Source organism: Eublepharis macularius, chromosome 8 (assembly GCF_028583425.1).
Source record: "Eublepharis macularius isolate TG4126 chromosome 8, MPM_Emac_v1.0, whole genome shotgun sequence".
Lineage (NCBI taxonomy): Eukaryota > Metazoa > Chordata > Lepidosauria > Squamata > Eublepharidae > Eublepharis > Eublepharis macularius.
Window position 1 is genome coordinate 122524685 of NC_072797.1, and position 17346 is coordinate 122542030.

General features: G+C 41.4%; 1 protein-coding gene across 3 annotated transcripts in view; it reads right to left on the reverse strand.

Moving 5' to 3' along the window:
- ECPAS (Ecm29 proteasome adaptor and scaffold) overlaps nucleotides 1–17346 on the reverse strand; it is an 86425-nt gene that overhangs the window by 3214 nt on the left and 65865 nt on the right. For all 3 annotated transcript variants that reach the window (XM_054986319.1, XM_054986318.1, XM_054986320.1), the window contains 8 exons: nucleotides 16536–16727; nucleotides 13279–13487; nucleotides 12924–12967; nucleotides 10879–11071; nucleotides 5843–5987; nucleotides 4952–5057; nucleotides 4151–4239; nucleotides 1426–1497 (listed from right to left, as the gene is read on the reverse strand). In XM_054986319.1, coding sequence (XP_054842294.1) covers nucleotides 1426–1497; nucleotides 4151–4239; nucleotides 4952–5057; nucleotides 5843–5987; nucleotides 10879–11071; nucleotides 12924–12967; nucleotides 13279–13487; nucleotides 16536–16727 — 1050 coding nt within the window. The remainder of the gene's footprint in view (nucleotides 1–1425; nucleotides 1498–4150; nucleotides 4240–4951; nucleotides 5058–5842; nucleotides 5988–10878; nucleotides 11072–12923; nucleotides 12968–13278; nucleotides 13488–16535; nucleotides 16728–17346) is intronic.

Consider the following 17346-nt stretch of genomic DNA (forward strand, 5'->3'; position numbering starts at 1 on the left):
TAAACTGTCTAGATTATGATCCTCCTCCAAGGATCAGACCCACAGGGAATGTGCAGCAATAGAGAAGACCCCGGTTACTGGAACCGCCTGAAGAGGTTTAGCGGGCAAAAAAACTGCCAGTGGGGCCTCCCCCAAGTGGGTGTTCCTTCAGATATTCAGGGCCGAGATCATTCAAGAATGGGAAGATCAGAACTCACCACTTTGAACTTATTTTATTTTTATTTATTTTATTCAATTTATATTCCGCTCTCCCTGCAGACAGACTCAGAGCGTATCACAGGCAGTAATAAACACAATGAAAAAAAATAGCATAAATTAGATTAAAACATATCAGTCAGTACAATAAACTCTAAAACGGACAGTCCCACCCATATTTCACATCCATCAAGCATTAAGACACATCCATGGGGCAGGGTGGCCAGCTACCAGATGACAACCATCTGGGGGGCAACATCCCCCCCAAACCGAGAAATCATTAATGTGGGTAGCATCCTTGGGTTCATCGTCTCTTTTGCGCATCCACACATGGGACTGTGCACACTCAGGCAGGCCTGTGCGTGCGCAGTCCCATGTGTGTCTGCACAGAAGAACTCAATGAACAATAGTTACAGGTATATACAACCCTGTTATCTGAATTGCATATTTCCCCAAGCTAACAGCTGTCTGCAGCCTAATTACTGATTCTTAGCTGTTTCTAAACACTCCTTCAAAGACAGTCCCTCATACAGTACTCTGGCCGAGCCTAATCTTGAAGTTACCAGGACATATGGGTCAAACAGAGGGTTTCAGCCACATGACTGAAAGAAACAGGGACTGGTGTGTATGAGAGTTTTAATGTCCTTTATGTACGGCAGGAACCAGTATGCTAACACTGTCCCGATGACACAGGAAGGGTCAGAGGCAAACCCGCCCCCCCCCCCCACACACACATATCTGTCACTATAACCCTTTAAAAAGCTCCCACCCGCCTGGCTTTCTGCAAACAACACAAGACTGAATTATTCAGGAGGGCTTTCTCCTCAGATTACAGGGCTGTGTCCTAAGAAATAGCTCAAAGAGATACCTTGGTAAGGGTCAGGGGCTGTAGACTAGGCTACTGAGAACTGTCTGCTGATGTAGGCACGTTGTAGTTTGACCTTGCTAAAGATGTCTTGTTAATTACTTAATTCAGAAAGGCTTCATCTATAAATTTGGCTTTGTGCTAGTTCTCAAATTGATTATACTGATATTGGTAATTGATTATATTGTACTGACTTGCAGTATGTCAACCGCTTTGGATCTCAGCGAGAAAGGCAGACTATAAACAAATAATAATAATAATAATAATAATAATAATAATAATAATAATAAAAAAATCAGGCCAGAACCAAGCTCTGCAGCATTTTTCAGCTTTGATCAGAAACCATCCATGACCATGAAACTTACCTTCAAGTTTCGTGAGCAGCACTTCTATTACTGACAAGGCTTCTGTTCTTATGGAGGTGTAACTTTTATTCTCTAAAGGGAGGAAAGCTTACATTTAATGGTGAATGCCACACAGGCTTTTGTACACTGTAGCTTTATGCCACAGTTAGTAATACAGCCCCAGAAGCAATCAGCAAATTCCTGTTGTCATAAAATCTAATATGAATCATTCATGGTATCTAGAACGTATGCATTCTTTCAGGCTTTGCATTATTAGTTAGCACAAGCTAGCTCGAATCAGTTAAGGCTCATTGAATTTGCTTTTATCTTTCTGTAGCAACTTCAGCCATTTTTCTTTCTCACTGATCTAAGGTCCTTTGGACCAATTCTGCTAAGTTCTCATGAACTGCAGACAAAGAGAATACTGACACTGCAACTGGCAACCCATACTGAGCCTTCACAGTTTTGCAAAAGTATCACTTGTATGCTCAGAAGAACATCATGAAATAGAAATTCTGCAGAAATATGTTTTTTTCACACAATCGTTTTATATATGCTTCCAGCACTTCTCAGACCTGAATTCAGTAAGGATACCTTTTTGTATTAGCTTTTAGCAAGATACTAAGATTTTGGATTCATTCTTAAATTCAGTTTAGATACAATAGGAATGTCATGTATTTTCATTTATTCATGATAGCATTAACATATGCCAGTGTATCTTTTAATCTTCCTGTATCTTTATTTTCTTATGTTTGGTTATACTACCTTTAAATAGTTTTTAACTAAAACAGTGAATATTGGCTTGGAAACAAAGTGTTCACTTGGACCTGGAATAAATAACTTTTTGATTTCCCCTTAAAGTCAGAATCCTGGGCCCTGTAAATTGTGAATGCCAGAGGGAGCGCTCACTCACCACTCAATACTGTTATTTAGTGGATTGTGTGTTGCTAAAATTCAGCCGCATAGGTGGGGGCGGGTGTTGGTCATATCCCCTGCGGCTCTGATGTTCCTGGGTTTAAATAGCAGAGCCTGTAGTAGTTTCAGTCGAAGATGTTGCTGTCCACCAGCTGACAGACCCCGAGTAAGTGTAGGGCACCTGCTGCCATTTTCACTGCAGCATACTAGCCATCTGGGATATTAAAACATCTCTGGGACAAGCTGAGCCTTGTGTTGCTGGCACTGCTGCAGGGCACACTTGGCTTGGATCTGGGCTGTGGTGACACAACAGTAGTAAGTAGGATGCTGGGAAGAAGATGGTGACCTCAGCAGTTATCCAGCAGCCATGCTTCTGCCTCTAAATATGTTTATCTCCCTATCAGGGGCAAGTGTTTTCGGTAAGCACAGCCTGTAAAAGGTGAGAGCATCAAGAGAGATTTATTACTTTGGGCACTGAAATGAAGAGGGACCTGTTTTATGAAGGCACTTCGACCCAGAAACTGCAATTCACTTTTCCTATCCTGACTGCTAGTTTTCCTGGCTAAGAGATGCCGCGGAGCTTCCGCCCCTGAAGACAGGGAGGAGAAGCTGCATACACTGCTGGTTTTGTGTGTGTGTGTGTGTGTGTGTTTGCTGGACCTTGCTGGAGATTGGTGTCCAGTTGGTGGAAGCTGTGCAGCTCTGATGTTCCAGGATTTAAACAGCAGGGCTTGTAGTAGTAACAGCTGAAGATGTTGCTGCCAAACAGCGGACGGACTCCCAAGGAAGTGCAGGGGGCACCTGCTGCCATTGTTACTGCGGCCAGGTCTGAGCCAAGCAGGTGCTGCCAGCATCAACCAGGCCACTGAGTTCGGCTTGCTTCCAGCCAGCCCTGGCCCTCCTTCCAGGGCAGTAGCCCATCAAGAACGAGGAAATTAAAGGATCCGTTTGCCCCTGCTAATCACCTCTGCTTTCCCCTCTTTATCAAAAACCCAACCCTTATTCTGACTGAAACAAACCTGTATTTCCAAAGTCCAGGAACCAGAAGGTAAATGAAAAGTATTCTTCATGTGATTCCACCAGCTGAGGATGGTCCAGCCATGCATGCTTGGGCACACAAGGGCCAAACTAGGCTTTACGCAAACTCAGCAGGTAGAACTCTGGACTGTACCACTAGGCTGCATTTCTGCATCAGGGAAAGGACTTCATTTCTTCCTGATGCCCTAAATTCTGTTTATTTGCGGAGGTTGTTGTAAGAATTTAGACAACAGTACTGTACCCACTCTCCATGCCACCTTCTAGTGTATAGTAGTACACGCCAGAATTCTAGGACCATGGACCACCTCACTCTGCACAATGTGTAAACCAGTCCTCAAGCACTGTTATGAACCGCTCACTCCACACTCCTTGGACACTCCTGATGTCCAATCTAGCAGAGCAGCAGGAGAATGCACAAACCAAGGCTATGCAGCCCCAGGGTCATATCTGGAGTGCCTAGATGACCTAATATAGGAATGTGAATGAGAATATGTGCCACTTAATGACCATTCACTGCTGGGATCCCTTGTACATTTAGAGACATAAATCATGTAATCCTAACCCTGAACAATGTGTGAGATTCTGGAAACTAATCATCTCACCTGGCCGGATGAGAACACAATCAGCCCGGCAGCTTGTTAACGGTTCCACTCAGTTCAGCAATCCAGCCTCAAGAGGGGCACAATAAAGACCGATGGAAGGAAAACTGAAAAACACCAGGTCCTCCATTCTGTCCCTCCAATCATTTACACTTTAGAAGAGGTGAGGTAGCACATTATTAATAGATATTTACCTAGAGAGTGAGTGATAGAAGAACAAGTTTCCAAGAGTATTCCTGCCAAAGCTTCGGGGTCTGCGTGTTCTGCTTCAAGCAGTAGTAGCCTGCCAAAGTGAACAGCGGCAGCGTTACACTCATGTTGTCAAACTGGGTCACAGTTCTACCAGCTTGCTCTCTCGGGGACCATCGGGGCGGCAGCTGCCTGTGCTTCCGCTTCAGGGCTACAGCAAACAACTGTTGGGAGCATGGGAATTGTGTCAGGAAAGGACAAAACCGCTTCCTCCACCTTTACACTCCAGCATCCATTGGGGCAGATCGTGGAGAGGAAGCAGCAGCCGTAGATCCTGCAGAGCCTTCACAGCTCTTAGCTGAGGAAAGGAGTGAGAGTCCAGGATGGCATCTATCCCTTTGCACATCTGGACTGCAGTGACGAGAGACGCTACATCAATGTGTCGAGTCCAGGAGGATTTGTTCACAGACAGCCAAGTAGCAAGTTGCCACTGTGTCCGCACCCCACTGGGAGTTAATTGTCTGCACTGCCCTGTCAAGCGCATAGGATATTTTTTTTAAAATGTATATCCTGCTGAAAGTAGTCCAATTGCCTTGTTAATTTTGTGACTTCCTGACCATATACGTAAGAGTGATAAAACTCATCACTTGGCAGCATCGTGTAGGTGCCTGACTGGCCAAGTGGTTACATTGCAAGCCTCGATCACTCGGAAGCCTACATTCACTCGCAGACAAAGGCGCTTTTAATGGCAAATGCTGGGAGGGAAGAGGCACAGAAGCAGCAGCAGCACCAGGAACTCAATTTACCCTTGAAAATAAGCCTTCATTGCTTGGAGCACGCCCAGCTGTACTTTCCAGGTGCTGAGCTTCAGCCGCTCGCACATGAGTTTGCACAGCTCTTGTCTGTAGCAGCCTGAAAGGGAAAAAAAAACCCTCCACATTTGTGAGACAGTCAAGATGAAATTATGAAAGACATCTGTATCCCCTACTTCTTCTCTTGATGAATACTGCTCTGGGTGCAAAAATCCAAGCTTGCTACTGCTCCCTAATGGTGAAGAAACTGCATTCAGTTTATCTCACAGATCTTTGAAACAGTTTTGTTAACACTGTTTTTACAGAAGCAGCTACCTATGTGGAAGTGTGGCTTTCCTAATGGGAGAGCTGGGACCTTTCACACTTCCCTCGTGGTTATTGTAAATAAGCAAAGGCAACATGGCTATTTTTTGTTGTTAGCTCCTACGGTCACTTGATATGAGAGCTCCAGGAACACAACAATATTTTGAGACAAAATAATGCTATTCTAAAGTATTATAGTGCTCCAGAAAACAGTGATCAGGGAGCAGCTCAGATATTAGAAATTCTTGATCATTCAATAGCAATATAGTCTGCCAACTACTTTTTCTCTATTGTTTAATTTACCCGTCTTTTAAACTCCACTTTTGCAGGACTCAAAGTGGCTAATAAGAATACACTGAAATCCCTTAAATAAAAAAAAAAAAGCCCCAGAACACCATGAAAAGGATCATGCCCATTAGGAAACTTGCAGCTGCGTAGCTACATAAGAACCGCTACTCATAAATCTACCATGCTTGGCATTCCTTCCTTTCCCAACAGATATACTGGATAGGAATCTTTTTCAAAAAGAGAAGGGGAAGATCTTGGTTCGGAAATCCACTGGCTTTCCTGGGACAGACGTACGCTGTGTTTCTGGGTTCCTGGGCCAAGCTTTGCCCAAACTCTCAAAGGCACAGAGAAGAGAGTCCATCCGGAGTTCCTTCTCATTTTCGTTCTCATCGTCATCATCGTTCGGGGACGGGCCCGTTCCCATCATCTCAGGAGAATTCTGCAGAGGTGTCAGAGGATACGGTGTTTGGGAGAGAAGGGAGATGTAAGAGGAAAGTGGTTAGCAGTCGCATTTCTCTTTCCACGGCAGTACAGCTATCCCAGCTAGAAATGTCAATTTTCCAGAATCCCATGCGGAGGTACTCCAGTTTAGTCACTGACTTCCAACAGGTTCTGACAGACTGCCCTAATGCTCATGTTACTGCTTTCAGAACATACATTCACTGATAATTTAGCATATAAAACTGGTAAAAAACATTTTTTAAAGTTTTACTCATACTAAAACAACAAATAGACCCAATACCAGAGAGAACGAACAAAATCCAAAGCTGTAAACCACTGTTCCTAGATGTATGAATATACATCTAGGATCAAATTAACTTCTTAGAATCTTAGAATTTCAGAAAAAAATGGAAAGACTTTTTTGACTACCTAGCTAAAAATTAAGAAAAACTAAGAATAGCTATTATTCAAGTAGACCAACTGTAAAATTAATATTTTAAAATTTTGATTATAAATATTGAGTGTATGTAAGTAAAGGGATGGAGAGGAAAAATAGTTCTACGGAAGCATATACATCGTGATCTCAATGGGAAAAACTTTGTCCTTGGAAGCACCAACAAGTCTTTTTGCACATTCTAGCCTTCATTTCCCTCTGGCTTTTTTTGCGAGTCAGCAAGGGAGAGCCATGTAAGTTACTTGTTTGCCTATAGCAGAGTTTCCGCGTCACAGTCTTTTGAGAACAAAGATGAAAAAGTTGACCAGGCTGCTCAAGAGGACAGGAGATTGGGCAAAAATACATGAAGAGATGCAAAAGGTATTAAAGTTTCACTTTTTTTTTTTTTTGAAAAATTTTTATTGGGTTAGAATCCATTATTTCCACATTTACATTCAATTTTCCCCAATTTTTTCATCTCTAACCCCCTCCCTTTCCCCCCCCCCTTTTTGTTGACTTCCAACAGCTTTCCAACCCTTTGTCCCCTTTCCCTTACTTTTATTAGCTTCCTCTATCTAAAACAAATATATATTCTCCATTATTCTAAGCAGTACATCCTTAACTATTTTTAACATTATATGCCCAAACTGTAAGCCTTTGTTTCCATCTTAGATAAACAATTTATCCCAATTTTTCAATTTCAGGTATTTCTATATATCATAAACCATATAGATCATACATTCGTTTATATCAAACAATTTGACTTATTCTCTCTATATATTACTCATTCTATCTTTTTATAATAGTTCTATATATCTCTCCTCACATAGTCAATCAATTTGACCCATCTATATCTTCAGACATTCGGTTTGGTACAAAACTTGTCAGAAAAAAAAAGAAAATATTGTTAGTTAATCGCTCCTTATATTTAGTCCTTATAATTAATTATTTTCTCTATGTTCTGTTTGTTAACCTATATATATCTATATATATGTCAATCTATTAATCTGACTGCTTATTAATTCACATTTATCTCTTCTCCCCCCGGTAAAGTCTCCCCCCTCTACTTCAATACTTCAGTAGTTCTCAAACTGCCACAGTTTCCCCCCCACCTCCCATTTCTTCTCCAGGTATTGTTTCAGCTTCTCCCAGTCTGTGTTGAACTGCCCTGAGTCCAGATCTCTCAATTTTCTTGTCATCTTGTCCATTTCAGCCATATACAGCAATTTGTAAGTCCAATCTTCAATAGTTGGCACTTCTTGTACTTTCCATTTTTGCGCATACAAAAGTCTAGCTGCTGCTGTCATATAAAATATCAACGTCCTGTGTTGGGCTGGAATTCCCTCCATTCCCAAGTTCAGTAGCAGGAGTTCTGGGTTCTTATTAATTTGAAATTGTAAAATTTCACTCATTTCTCTTATTATTTCCCCCCAGTACTGCCTGGCTACCTCACACGACCACCACATATGATAGAGGGAGCCCTCATGCTTCTTACATTTCCAGCATTTATTAGAAGTATTCGAATTCCCTAGCGCAATCTTCTTTGGTGTCATGTACCAACGATAGATCATTTTATAAATGTTCTCTTTGATATTAATACATGTCGTTGTCTTCATTGTAGTTTTCCACAAGTATTCCCATGCCTCCATTGTTATTTCTTTATTAAAGTTTATAGCCCATTTCACCATTTGTGTTTTAACTATCTCATCCTCGGTATACCACTTCAACAGTACTTGGTATACCTTGGATATTCTTTTCTTATCTTCTTTAAGAAGGGTCTGCTCTAGTTCCGAATTCTCTATTCGTATACCTCCCTTTACAGAGTCCGAATTATATAAGTCTCTGATCTGTCTATACTGGAACCAATCGTAGTTAGGTGATAGTTCCTCTTGTGTCTTTATTCTAAGTTTGGATGCTTCAGTTTTAGTTATTTCTTTATACGTTAAACATTGTTGTTCATTATCAACAGCTCTCGGGTCTATCACCTCATATGGAACCACCCACAAAGAGGTTCCTTCTTGTAGATAAATTTTGTACTTCTTCCAGATTATGTATAGACTTCTCCGAACAAAGTGATGCAGGAACATCGAGTTGACCTTTACTTTGTCATGCCATAAATATGGTATTAAAGTTTCACTTTGAGCTGAATCCCAAAAATATGTTATTAAATATTTTACCTAGTCATATTATAAAGACACACACACAGGAGTTTCTAAATTTATGGTGATGGCAGCGAAGTAGTATATGCAGCAAAATGGAAGACAGAATCGTGCCCAGATGCAAACGAGTAGATAAACGAATTGTATGAATATACGTCTAGGACCAAATGAACTTCTTAGTATCTTAGAATTTCAGAAAAAAATGGAAAGACTTTTTTGACTACCTAGCTAAAAATTAAGAAAAACTAAGAATAGCTATTATTCAAGTAGACCAACTGTAAAATTAATATTTTAAAATTTTGATTATAAATATTAAGTGTAAGTAAGTAAAGGGATGGAGAGGAAAAATAGTTTTGTAGTATAATAGGCTCTTATATATTGTTTTTATTGTTTTTGTGTGTTGTTATATATCTTGCTTATGTTATCTTATCCATTGTTTATTGTCTTTGTTGTTTATTGTTTTTCTTTACTCTCAAATAAAAATTTAAACAAAAAGAGGACAGGAGATTCAGGCCAGAAACTCCACCAAAGTCACCAGAGGGAGGAGGCATGTTACCTGCAAACCAAAAGGCTCTATATGCTACATTTTTGCAAACGGTAGCACTCTCTCAGTACAGAAATGCATTTTGCATTTATGCATCATTGTACTGTATGTGTCTACACTTTGCACAGTATGCATTATATGTGCCTACAGTTTACCTGAAAACAATAGATCTAATTCCTATCTTGGACTCAGGGCGTGCATCAGAAATCCACATAACAGGGGCCACACAGTGATTTTTAATTAGAAAGGGTTTAAAAAAAAAAAAGCAGCCCCACCTGCATCATTTTGGAGCGGGGAGGGGTTACAGCAACCCCAAAGGGAACCTGAAAATGGAAAGAGGCAAATACAAAAGGAAAGCAGAAATATGGAGACGGGAGAGAAGTAAAACCAAGTTGAATCCTACAGTTAGAAGGGGCCTTGCAGATTGCAATGATTTTAAGTAAATGCATGTGTCTTTAAATGCTTGGTGTGGTATAGATGAAGAGTGGGGGTGAAAGAGAGGGATGAGTGAGTGAGATGATTGGATGATGACTGAGAGGGTGGGCGGAGTGAAGGCAGTTTTAGACTGAGAGTGGAGAGAAAAGATTCAGTCAGGGCAAGAGAGGCAAGCTGTGTGCAGCCTTAGCATGTTTAAGCACTTCTGAGAAAAATATTGAGCCAGGAGAAAGCAGGCAAGCTGTGTGCAGCCTGTGCTTGTTTATGTTGTCTGCGAGAAATATAACCTGTGTGGTAGCCTGAACTGTGTGTTTGTGAAAGAACATTCAGTCAGGGAAAAGCAGGCAAACTGTGTGTGTGCCTGAGAAAAAGTCTTACTAGTAACTGAGAAATTGATATCTGAAGCAGGCAAACTTGTGTGTGAAGCCTGAGAGAAGATCTGTGTGACTATGTCTATAAAAAGAAACTTTTAAGAACTACTCTTTAGAAACCCTCAAGTTTTAGAAATAATATGAAACCGATACGCTTCTTATAAAAATAAAAGTTTATTTTGTTTTGTTCTTTAAATCCCAGAGTCATTCCTATATCCCATTCCTATCCTCAGGGCCACATAGCATCACGAAAAAGCCTGACCCTCGGGCACATTACCAAAGGGGAAATTTAAACAAAATATTCTGGAATTTAATTCCTGGTGGCAGCAATCTACCAAGAGGGGGCAAGAATAAAAGGCTTAAAGACCAATTCTACCCAAGAGAAAGAAAGGGTCATAACACAGACCATCTAGTCCAACCCCCTGCCAGAGTGAGCGGCCAGGTAGGAAGGTGAAGGAACAAAAATCCTAAGAGTGAGAAAGGACAGCCAGTGAGGAGGAAAGGGAGCAGGTGGGGCAAACGGTTGCCTAAGGAGACCGCAAGGGGCAAGGGAGGCACTACCTATCATCCGGCAAGCGTAACCTTCCAGAGTGGCCTACACTTTCAGTGCCCAGCTACTGGTGATCACCTGGATGCCATCAGGGGAGAATAAGATCTCCAATCCCCATCGGTCCTCCCATGTCCCCTGCTTATTATTATCTAATGCTGCAGAAAATACAGAGTTTATTTCAATAGTCCCTAAACAGCCCAATTTTTCAAGGGACCTCATATCTCTAATGGTAGCTCATGATAATCCCTAGTCTTGTTAGTGAAAAAAATATCCCACTGAATCTTATGAGTAATAAATGTGACACTCAGTGCAATAACAGCACATTAAATATAACATCCAGTGGCGTGTCTTCTGCTTATCAGAGGCATATGCAAACCAAGAAGGGTTGAAGGCTTACTTTCTTTATCATAGGGAAAATGACATCCGTCAACTCCCGGAACTGATTTTCCTGCGTGGTTTTCAACACATCAGCTGTGCACCGAAGGGCCACCATCTTGTACCCAAGGTTCTCTTTGCGGCACTCTTTAAGCATAGCCTGAAGGACATCGCTGATGCTGGGCTGGTCAGGAACAGCCTTCTGTAGCTCGGCACTGAAAGCACCAAGATCACATGTAAGGGGTTGAGCCGAAGCTCATCCATGTAACACAGCGATCAAGGTCAGAGCTCAGCCCCCCGCCCCAATCATGCCTAGAGCCCACTGTCTCCCTCCACTGGCGTATCAATGCTCACGTGAGTTGTGTACACAACTCCTGGTCCCTTCGACTCTGTGGTTTTGTTCACAAGTTACAGTGAACTCATGTACAATACATGTACAGTATACACTTGATTTTTCCTCATATGTGCATTGAGTAATTCTCATGTTCTGTTCAAGGCATGTACAGCTCAATGTATGATTTAAACCCCACCTTTATTCACATACCGGTTCCCAGTTTCATTTGCAAAGTGAATATGCATTTCTGTCTTACAAAGAGATATATGCACACACAGCAGGATGTACATGCATTCGCTGTAACTTGTGAACAGGGCTTGTGTGCCTATGGGTTGTTAACTTTCTAACCTCTTTATTAAGTTTCTTTAAACTGTTTATACCGGTGCCTATATGCAGGTACAGTTTTGATTTAAACTGCTTTAAACTTTTTGAAAAAACAATGCTTCAAATACAATAAAATACTGGGAGGGTGCAGATAGCCACATTAGTTCAGGGCAAAACACCAATACAAAAGTCATGCTTCTGAAATGTGAACGTTTCCACATAGTTTTGTGTTATGCCTTTATAAAATATTGCCATTTTTTCGCTTAGAAATTATCTGTGAATTCACTACACTCTCTTCTCCTTGAATTACAAATAAGCTTTTGTTTTTCTACTTCCACTACCCCACAAACATACACACTTCCAGCATGTGAATACGTAAAGCTTCACTTACGCTGAGTAAGACCAATAATCTACCCAAGTCAGTATTGTCTCCTCTGATTGGCAGCATCTCACCCGGATCTTTCACATCACCTATGCTGTGATCTGTTAATAAGACGCTGACGACTCAAGCTGGGACCCTCTGCATGTAGGGCAGATCTCTAGCGCTAAGCCCCACCCATCTATTATTTCCCACAAATCATCTTTTTTTGTTATTTGTTTACTTTATTTTCAAAAACATAACATGATCTGAAGACTTGCTGCACCGGCATATGCATTCGTGGGATGGGCTGTAATGGCAGCTACAGCAATTACTATGTTACAAGCAGGACATTAGAATGACATGCATTTTTAGGAAGATGTTTAAAAGGTTTAGCAATGCTGAAGCCACTTACTCTACAGTAAGCAGTCTACTGACTTCATCTGAAATGAAATGGGGTAAATGATAGCCCAGGTGAGCCTGATCTCGTCAGATCTCAGAAGCTAAGCAAGGTTGGCCTTGGTTAGTAATTGGATGGTTGGGAGACCTCCAAGAAAGACCAGGGTTGCAGAGGCAGGCAATGGCAAACCACCCTCAGTTACTCTCTTGCCATGAAAACTCCTCCAGGGGTCACCATAAGTTAACTATGACTTGAGGGCAGGATTTCATTTCAAACTTAGTATTATACTCTCATTACCTCTGAATAGGACACTCACTTATGAACCATCAAGACATTAGGGGAAATACCACCCACAACAATTCCTCTTCCCTGCCTCACTTTCAACATTTCAGCATTCTCTGTTCTTTCTGAAGAACTCCCTACAACTGTTTCATTCGCCGCTTTTATTTAATCCTTCCTGTCCAACCTTTTAAACTTTGATTCCTCCCAAATATCTTCTAGTAAGAGTTCTTGCAATATGCCTTCGTTAAGGAGAAATTATACTTGTATCCAGTTAACACTCCTCATTAGAGAAGAAAAACGGAATTTAGTACTGAACTCTATTCACAGTGGAAGTTTCCAAAAGAGGCTAGCAGAAGAGGAATCCTTTACCTGCACGCACAGACAACACTGGCAATAGCTTTCAGTAACTCCTCCTAAACATGAAACAAGAATTTTAGTGGGAAATTCAAACAGCATGAAATAAATATCTCTTGGATAGATAATTAATCCAGACCAGGAACTACAGAACTATTCAAGTATCACAGCAATGCAGTTTAGGATCCTGCTTATCCTGTCTGTCTCCTCCCTATTAACCTCTCCCCTCCCCAAAATGGATTCTTTTTCTAATTCCAGTAGACTGGATACATACACCCCCACCCCCACCCCCACGAGAACTGAAGACAGTTTGGAAGAAGGATGTGTGCTAACACCGCACTTTGGGTTAATAAGTAGTTTTTTCCTGTACCTTTCCTGTCCATGTTCTTCCAGACAAGCCGTGCAACAGAGCACTAAGCACCATGCCCAGGTGTGGAGGTACTAAGGAGCCGGACTGCTTTGCTATGGACGCCATGGCAGCTGCGCCTTGAGCTTTCATCTTCCACGACTGAGACTGCAAAGCCTTTTGGGTGATGGTTATCAACTCCTCCATATACAGCCTTATGCCACCATAGGTACCTGTATTCCAAATGCACAAGAGTTTCACTGCAGGAGTTAAAGAGCGTAATAAAACTAGGTACATGTTGAAATACCGTTTTAGGAGGAAAATCTCTGCTTTATTGCAAGGTCATCAGGTGTGTCATCAGCAATGGACAAACAAGCACACCTTTTCAGATTTCACACACAGCACCTAAGAATGTCAGTATCAACGGCAAGATTAAAAAATGTTCGCCCATTCTAAGTTAAATTGCTAAGCAAGTAAGGTATTCGAGAGCTTTGAGGAGGATTATTTTCCTTGTGGAGAACAATTAATTTGGCCAACAATCCAGGTCTCTTGAGGTATAATTATATGTAACATGAACACATCCCGCCCCTGCTTGGACACAAATCATTAATATATCTAATTCTCAACATGGCCAAATTTGCAGATACTTTGAGATGGAGACTGGAGCCATGAACAGACAAGATACCTCTTTCTACAAATGTGAGAAATGCCCCTGGTTTACAGGAAAATTGAAATCTAAAAAATAGTAAAAGCAGCAGCTGTACCTTTAAGAAATGAATGCCTTCTGCAGTGGCCATTGTGGGGATTGCTAAGCAACCACAACAGAATTGCCAGCCTCAAGTTTTGGTTTCTATCAATAAAAGGCAGGGGAAAGAGGCAGGGCCCTTTAAAAGTCTGTTTTGGACTTTGATCGTCAGGCCAGGCCTGGTACAAACCACTGGCAGACTCAGCACTTACTATTCAATAGCAGCCACCACACAAAAGCCAAAAGCCAGTGATAAGAATTTCAGACTTGGATCTGGGATATTCAGATTCAAATCCTCAGTCTGCCATGGAACTTACAGGGTAACCTGGAGTTCGTCACATTCTCTCAGACTAACCTACCTCACAGAAGAGTAAAGAGTCCAGTAGCACCTTTAAGACTAACCAACTTTACTGTAGCATAAGCTTAAGGGAACCACAGTTCTCTTTGTCAGATAAATCTGATGAAGAGAGCTATGGTTCTTGAAAGTTTATGGTACAGTGAAGTTGGTTAGCCTTAAAGGTGCTACTAGACTCTACTATTTTGCTACTACAGGCTAACACAGCTAACTCCTCTGGATCTATCTCACAGAGATGTTGTGAAGATAAAATTCAGAATGATGTAAAGTGCTTTGGGTCCTCTTTATATAGAAAGGTTGGGTATAAATGAATAAATAATATAGCTGATGATGTGGGGGGGGGAATAAAACGTTGGTTGGTTGGTAGGTGGGTGAGAAGGAGAAAGAAAACAGGGAAAGGTAATGATATAGGGGCTGCCAGGAGAAAGAAAAAAGGAAATAGGTGGGTTAAAGGATACATGGGAAACTGAGATGGCCCCTGCAAGTCCTAGTGCACTGCCCACCGTGCTTTTGAGTCTGGCCCAGCCTAGCAGCCCAAACTGCACAAATTTTCTCTGAGAAAGGCTGCTAGAGGGAAGGGAAGGAGGAAAATCTGAAAGAAGGTAGCTAAAGGTAGTTAAGCTGGTAGGTGGGAGAGAGAAGGATGCAGGAAAAGGGGAGAGGATATGGGAACTTTCAGGGAAGGGAAAGAAGAAATAGTGGGAGAGGGGAAAATGAGATATATCCCCCCAAAGTCCTTGCAGGTCCCCCATTTGCTCTCTCTAAATGGTACTTTTGCAGAAAAATAGCAAAGAAACACACATACCAGGATTAATTTTTTCTGTTGTCTGCAATATCTCTAGACAACTTATTTAAGTTAGCATATACTGGAAGGACAGGTAGGATGCTGGAATAAAAAGTACGTGAAAAGAACAGCAGGCATTTTTATGGGAATAAAGGATTGCTTAGGGATATTTTACAGAAAGGAAAATGCTAGAGGTGAACAGGTTGCCAGTAATTCAAGTGTGAAACCATGCATAGATGTATGCCAGTGCACTAAAACAATAGCGTGAGGAACGTGTGTGTGTGTGTGTGTGTGTGTGTGTGTGTGTGTGTGTGTGTGTGTGTGTGTGTGTGTATCACTTATTGTGAGACAACATGTGTGCCACTTCCTAATAAAGGAGTTCCAACAACCACTGTTTGGGCTACAGAAACTTTATGGGTTATTAATCAACAGGTCAATGATCAGTATTCAGTAATGTTAAGTTGTCCATTTGCAGTAAGGCAAAAGGGCTTTCTCTCTTATACTGGCTCACTGTTGATCTCTTGAGCTGTGTTTTGACTTTGCTTGGCTCTGTAAAGGTTGCTGATTCCTGCCTTAATAGCTTCCTCAATTACATTACAATAAACGGAAATCTACAAACATAGACAATGATGTAAATATTAAATATTATTAAATATTAATCAGTATTAAATAGAATTATATTATTCTATAACATATTATATTATTATTAAATATAAAGAATGCCTGCTGAACTGCAGAGTAATACAGTGTGGCAAATAAATACAGATTACATTTTGAATACCCACATTGTTTCCCATTGGAAAACGGGTTTATTATATTGTGAATTTCTGCATTCAGCCATTGAACTTACACTGAACCTATCAACATACTGTGAGAGGGCAACAACATAAAAGGAGTAAGCTGAATGGTGTAATTTCTTCCTCCAAAAACAAACATCTCAGGGCCAAGCTACAAGTGACGAATGACACAGATTGGACACTTGTCAGCTTCCCTCAAGTTTTGATGAGAAATGTAGGCATCCTGGTCTTGCAGCTTGGCTCTCCGACTGCTTTCCAATGGACTTTTCAACTGTCACTTGTCCAACATTCCGCCAAGCTGCCTACATTTCCCGCCAAAACTTGAGGGAAGCTGACAAGTGTCCAACCTGTGCCTTTTGTCACTTGTAGTTTGGCCCTCAGTCACTTTTTAAGTTAAAGCAGAATTACTGTTAATGGGAGTCAGGATTTTTCTGTTCTTTAGACAGATTCTCAAATACAGATGAGGCACAACTCCTTTAAAACTGGCAGGGAAGTTCTATATGTAGACATGTATATTTGAAAAATACCCTTTAAAAATTCCCTTTGATGTCAAATTCGCAGCACATGTTGTCAACCACATGGTTCACCAGATCACCTTACCAGGAACATTTTCTTGCCATACTTCAGCCCACAGGTTGCCATCCTCTTTCTCGCCCTTTTCTTCCTCAGGCACCTCGTGCATGCCCAAGAAAGCCAGAGGCAAGACCAGTTTGGCTTGATTCTTCAGCACATCTGGGCTGTAGCGCCCAATGGCATGCACCGTTAATGCACAGGCGGTTTTAAAGACTTGCTCTGAAATGGAGGAGAGAACAAGGTTGCAGACACGCCAGAACCTGTGGCATTGCTCCCTTTTAACCTCATAGCTGGTATAAGTTAGACTCAGCCTCACTGAACCTGCACGTCTAAATGCTAGAGGTAATCTTTTCTATAATGAGAACCCCGAAAAACTCCTCTAGAAATTAATTTCAGCAGTTCTAGAGCTTTGCTTGTAAGTGATGACAATCCATCTCAATTCTTCTGCAAGCACTTTGTTTGTTCCAACATTTAACTGGCCAAAGCAGATGCCCCTTTATTTCTTTTTAGACGGGGAGGGAGGAGAAGCGAAGCAAGTTATGGAACCTCTTCACGTGCCAAGCGATTTGCAACATCCGTTTTGTTTGAATCTTGCAAACTAGGTCCCTCTTATTCCCAGATCATGCGTAGGGAACTGAGGCGGAGAAAAGTGATTTGCCTAAAGCCATGCAAGAGAATGTATGACTAAGCTAGGAAATTTGAACTCTGGCCTTCCTAGGTTCCAAGCTTAACACTCAGCTGACTGCACACACAAAGCTGTTTTATACCAAGTTGGATCATTCATCTGTAAAGATCAGCGTCGTTTCCTCTGAATGACAGAGGCTCTGCAAAGTACTCA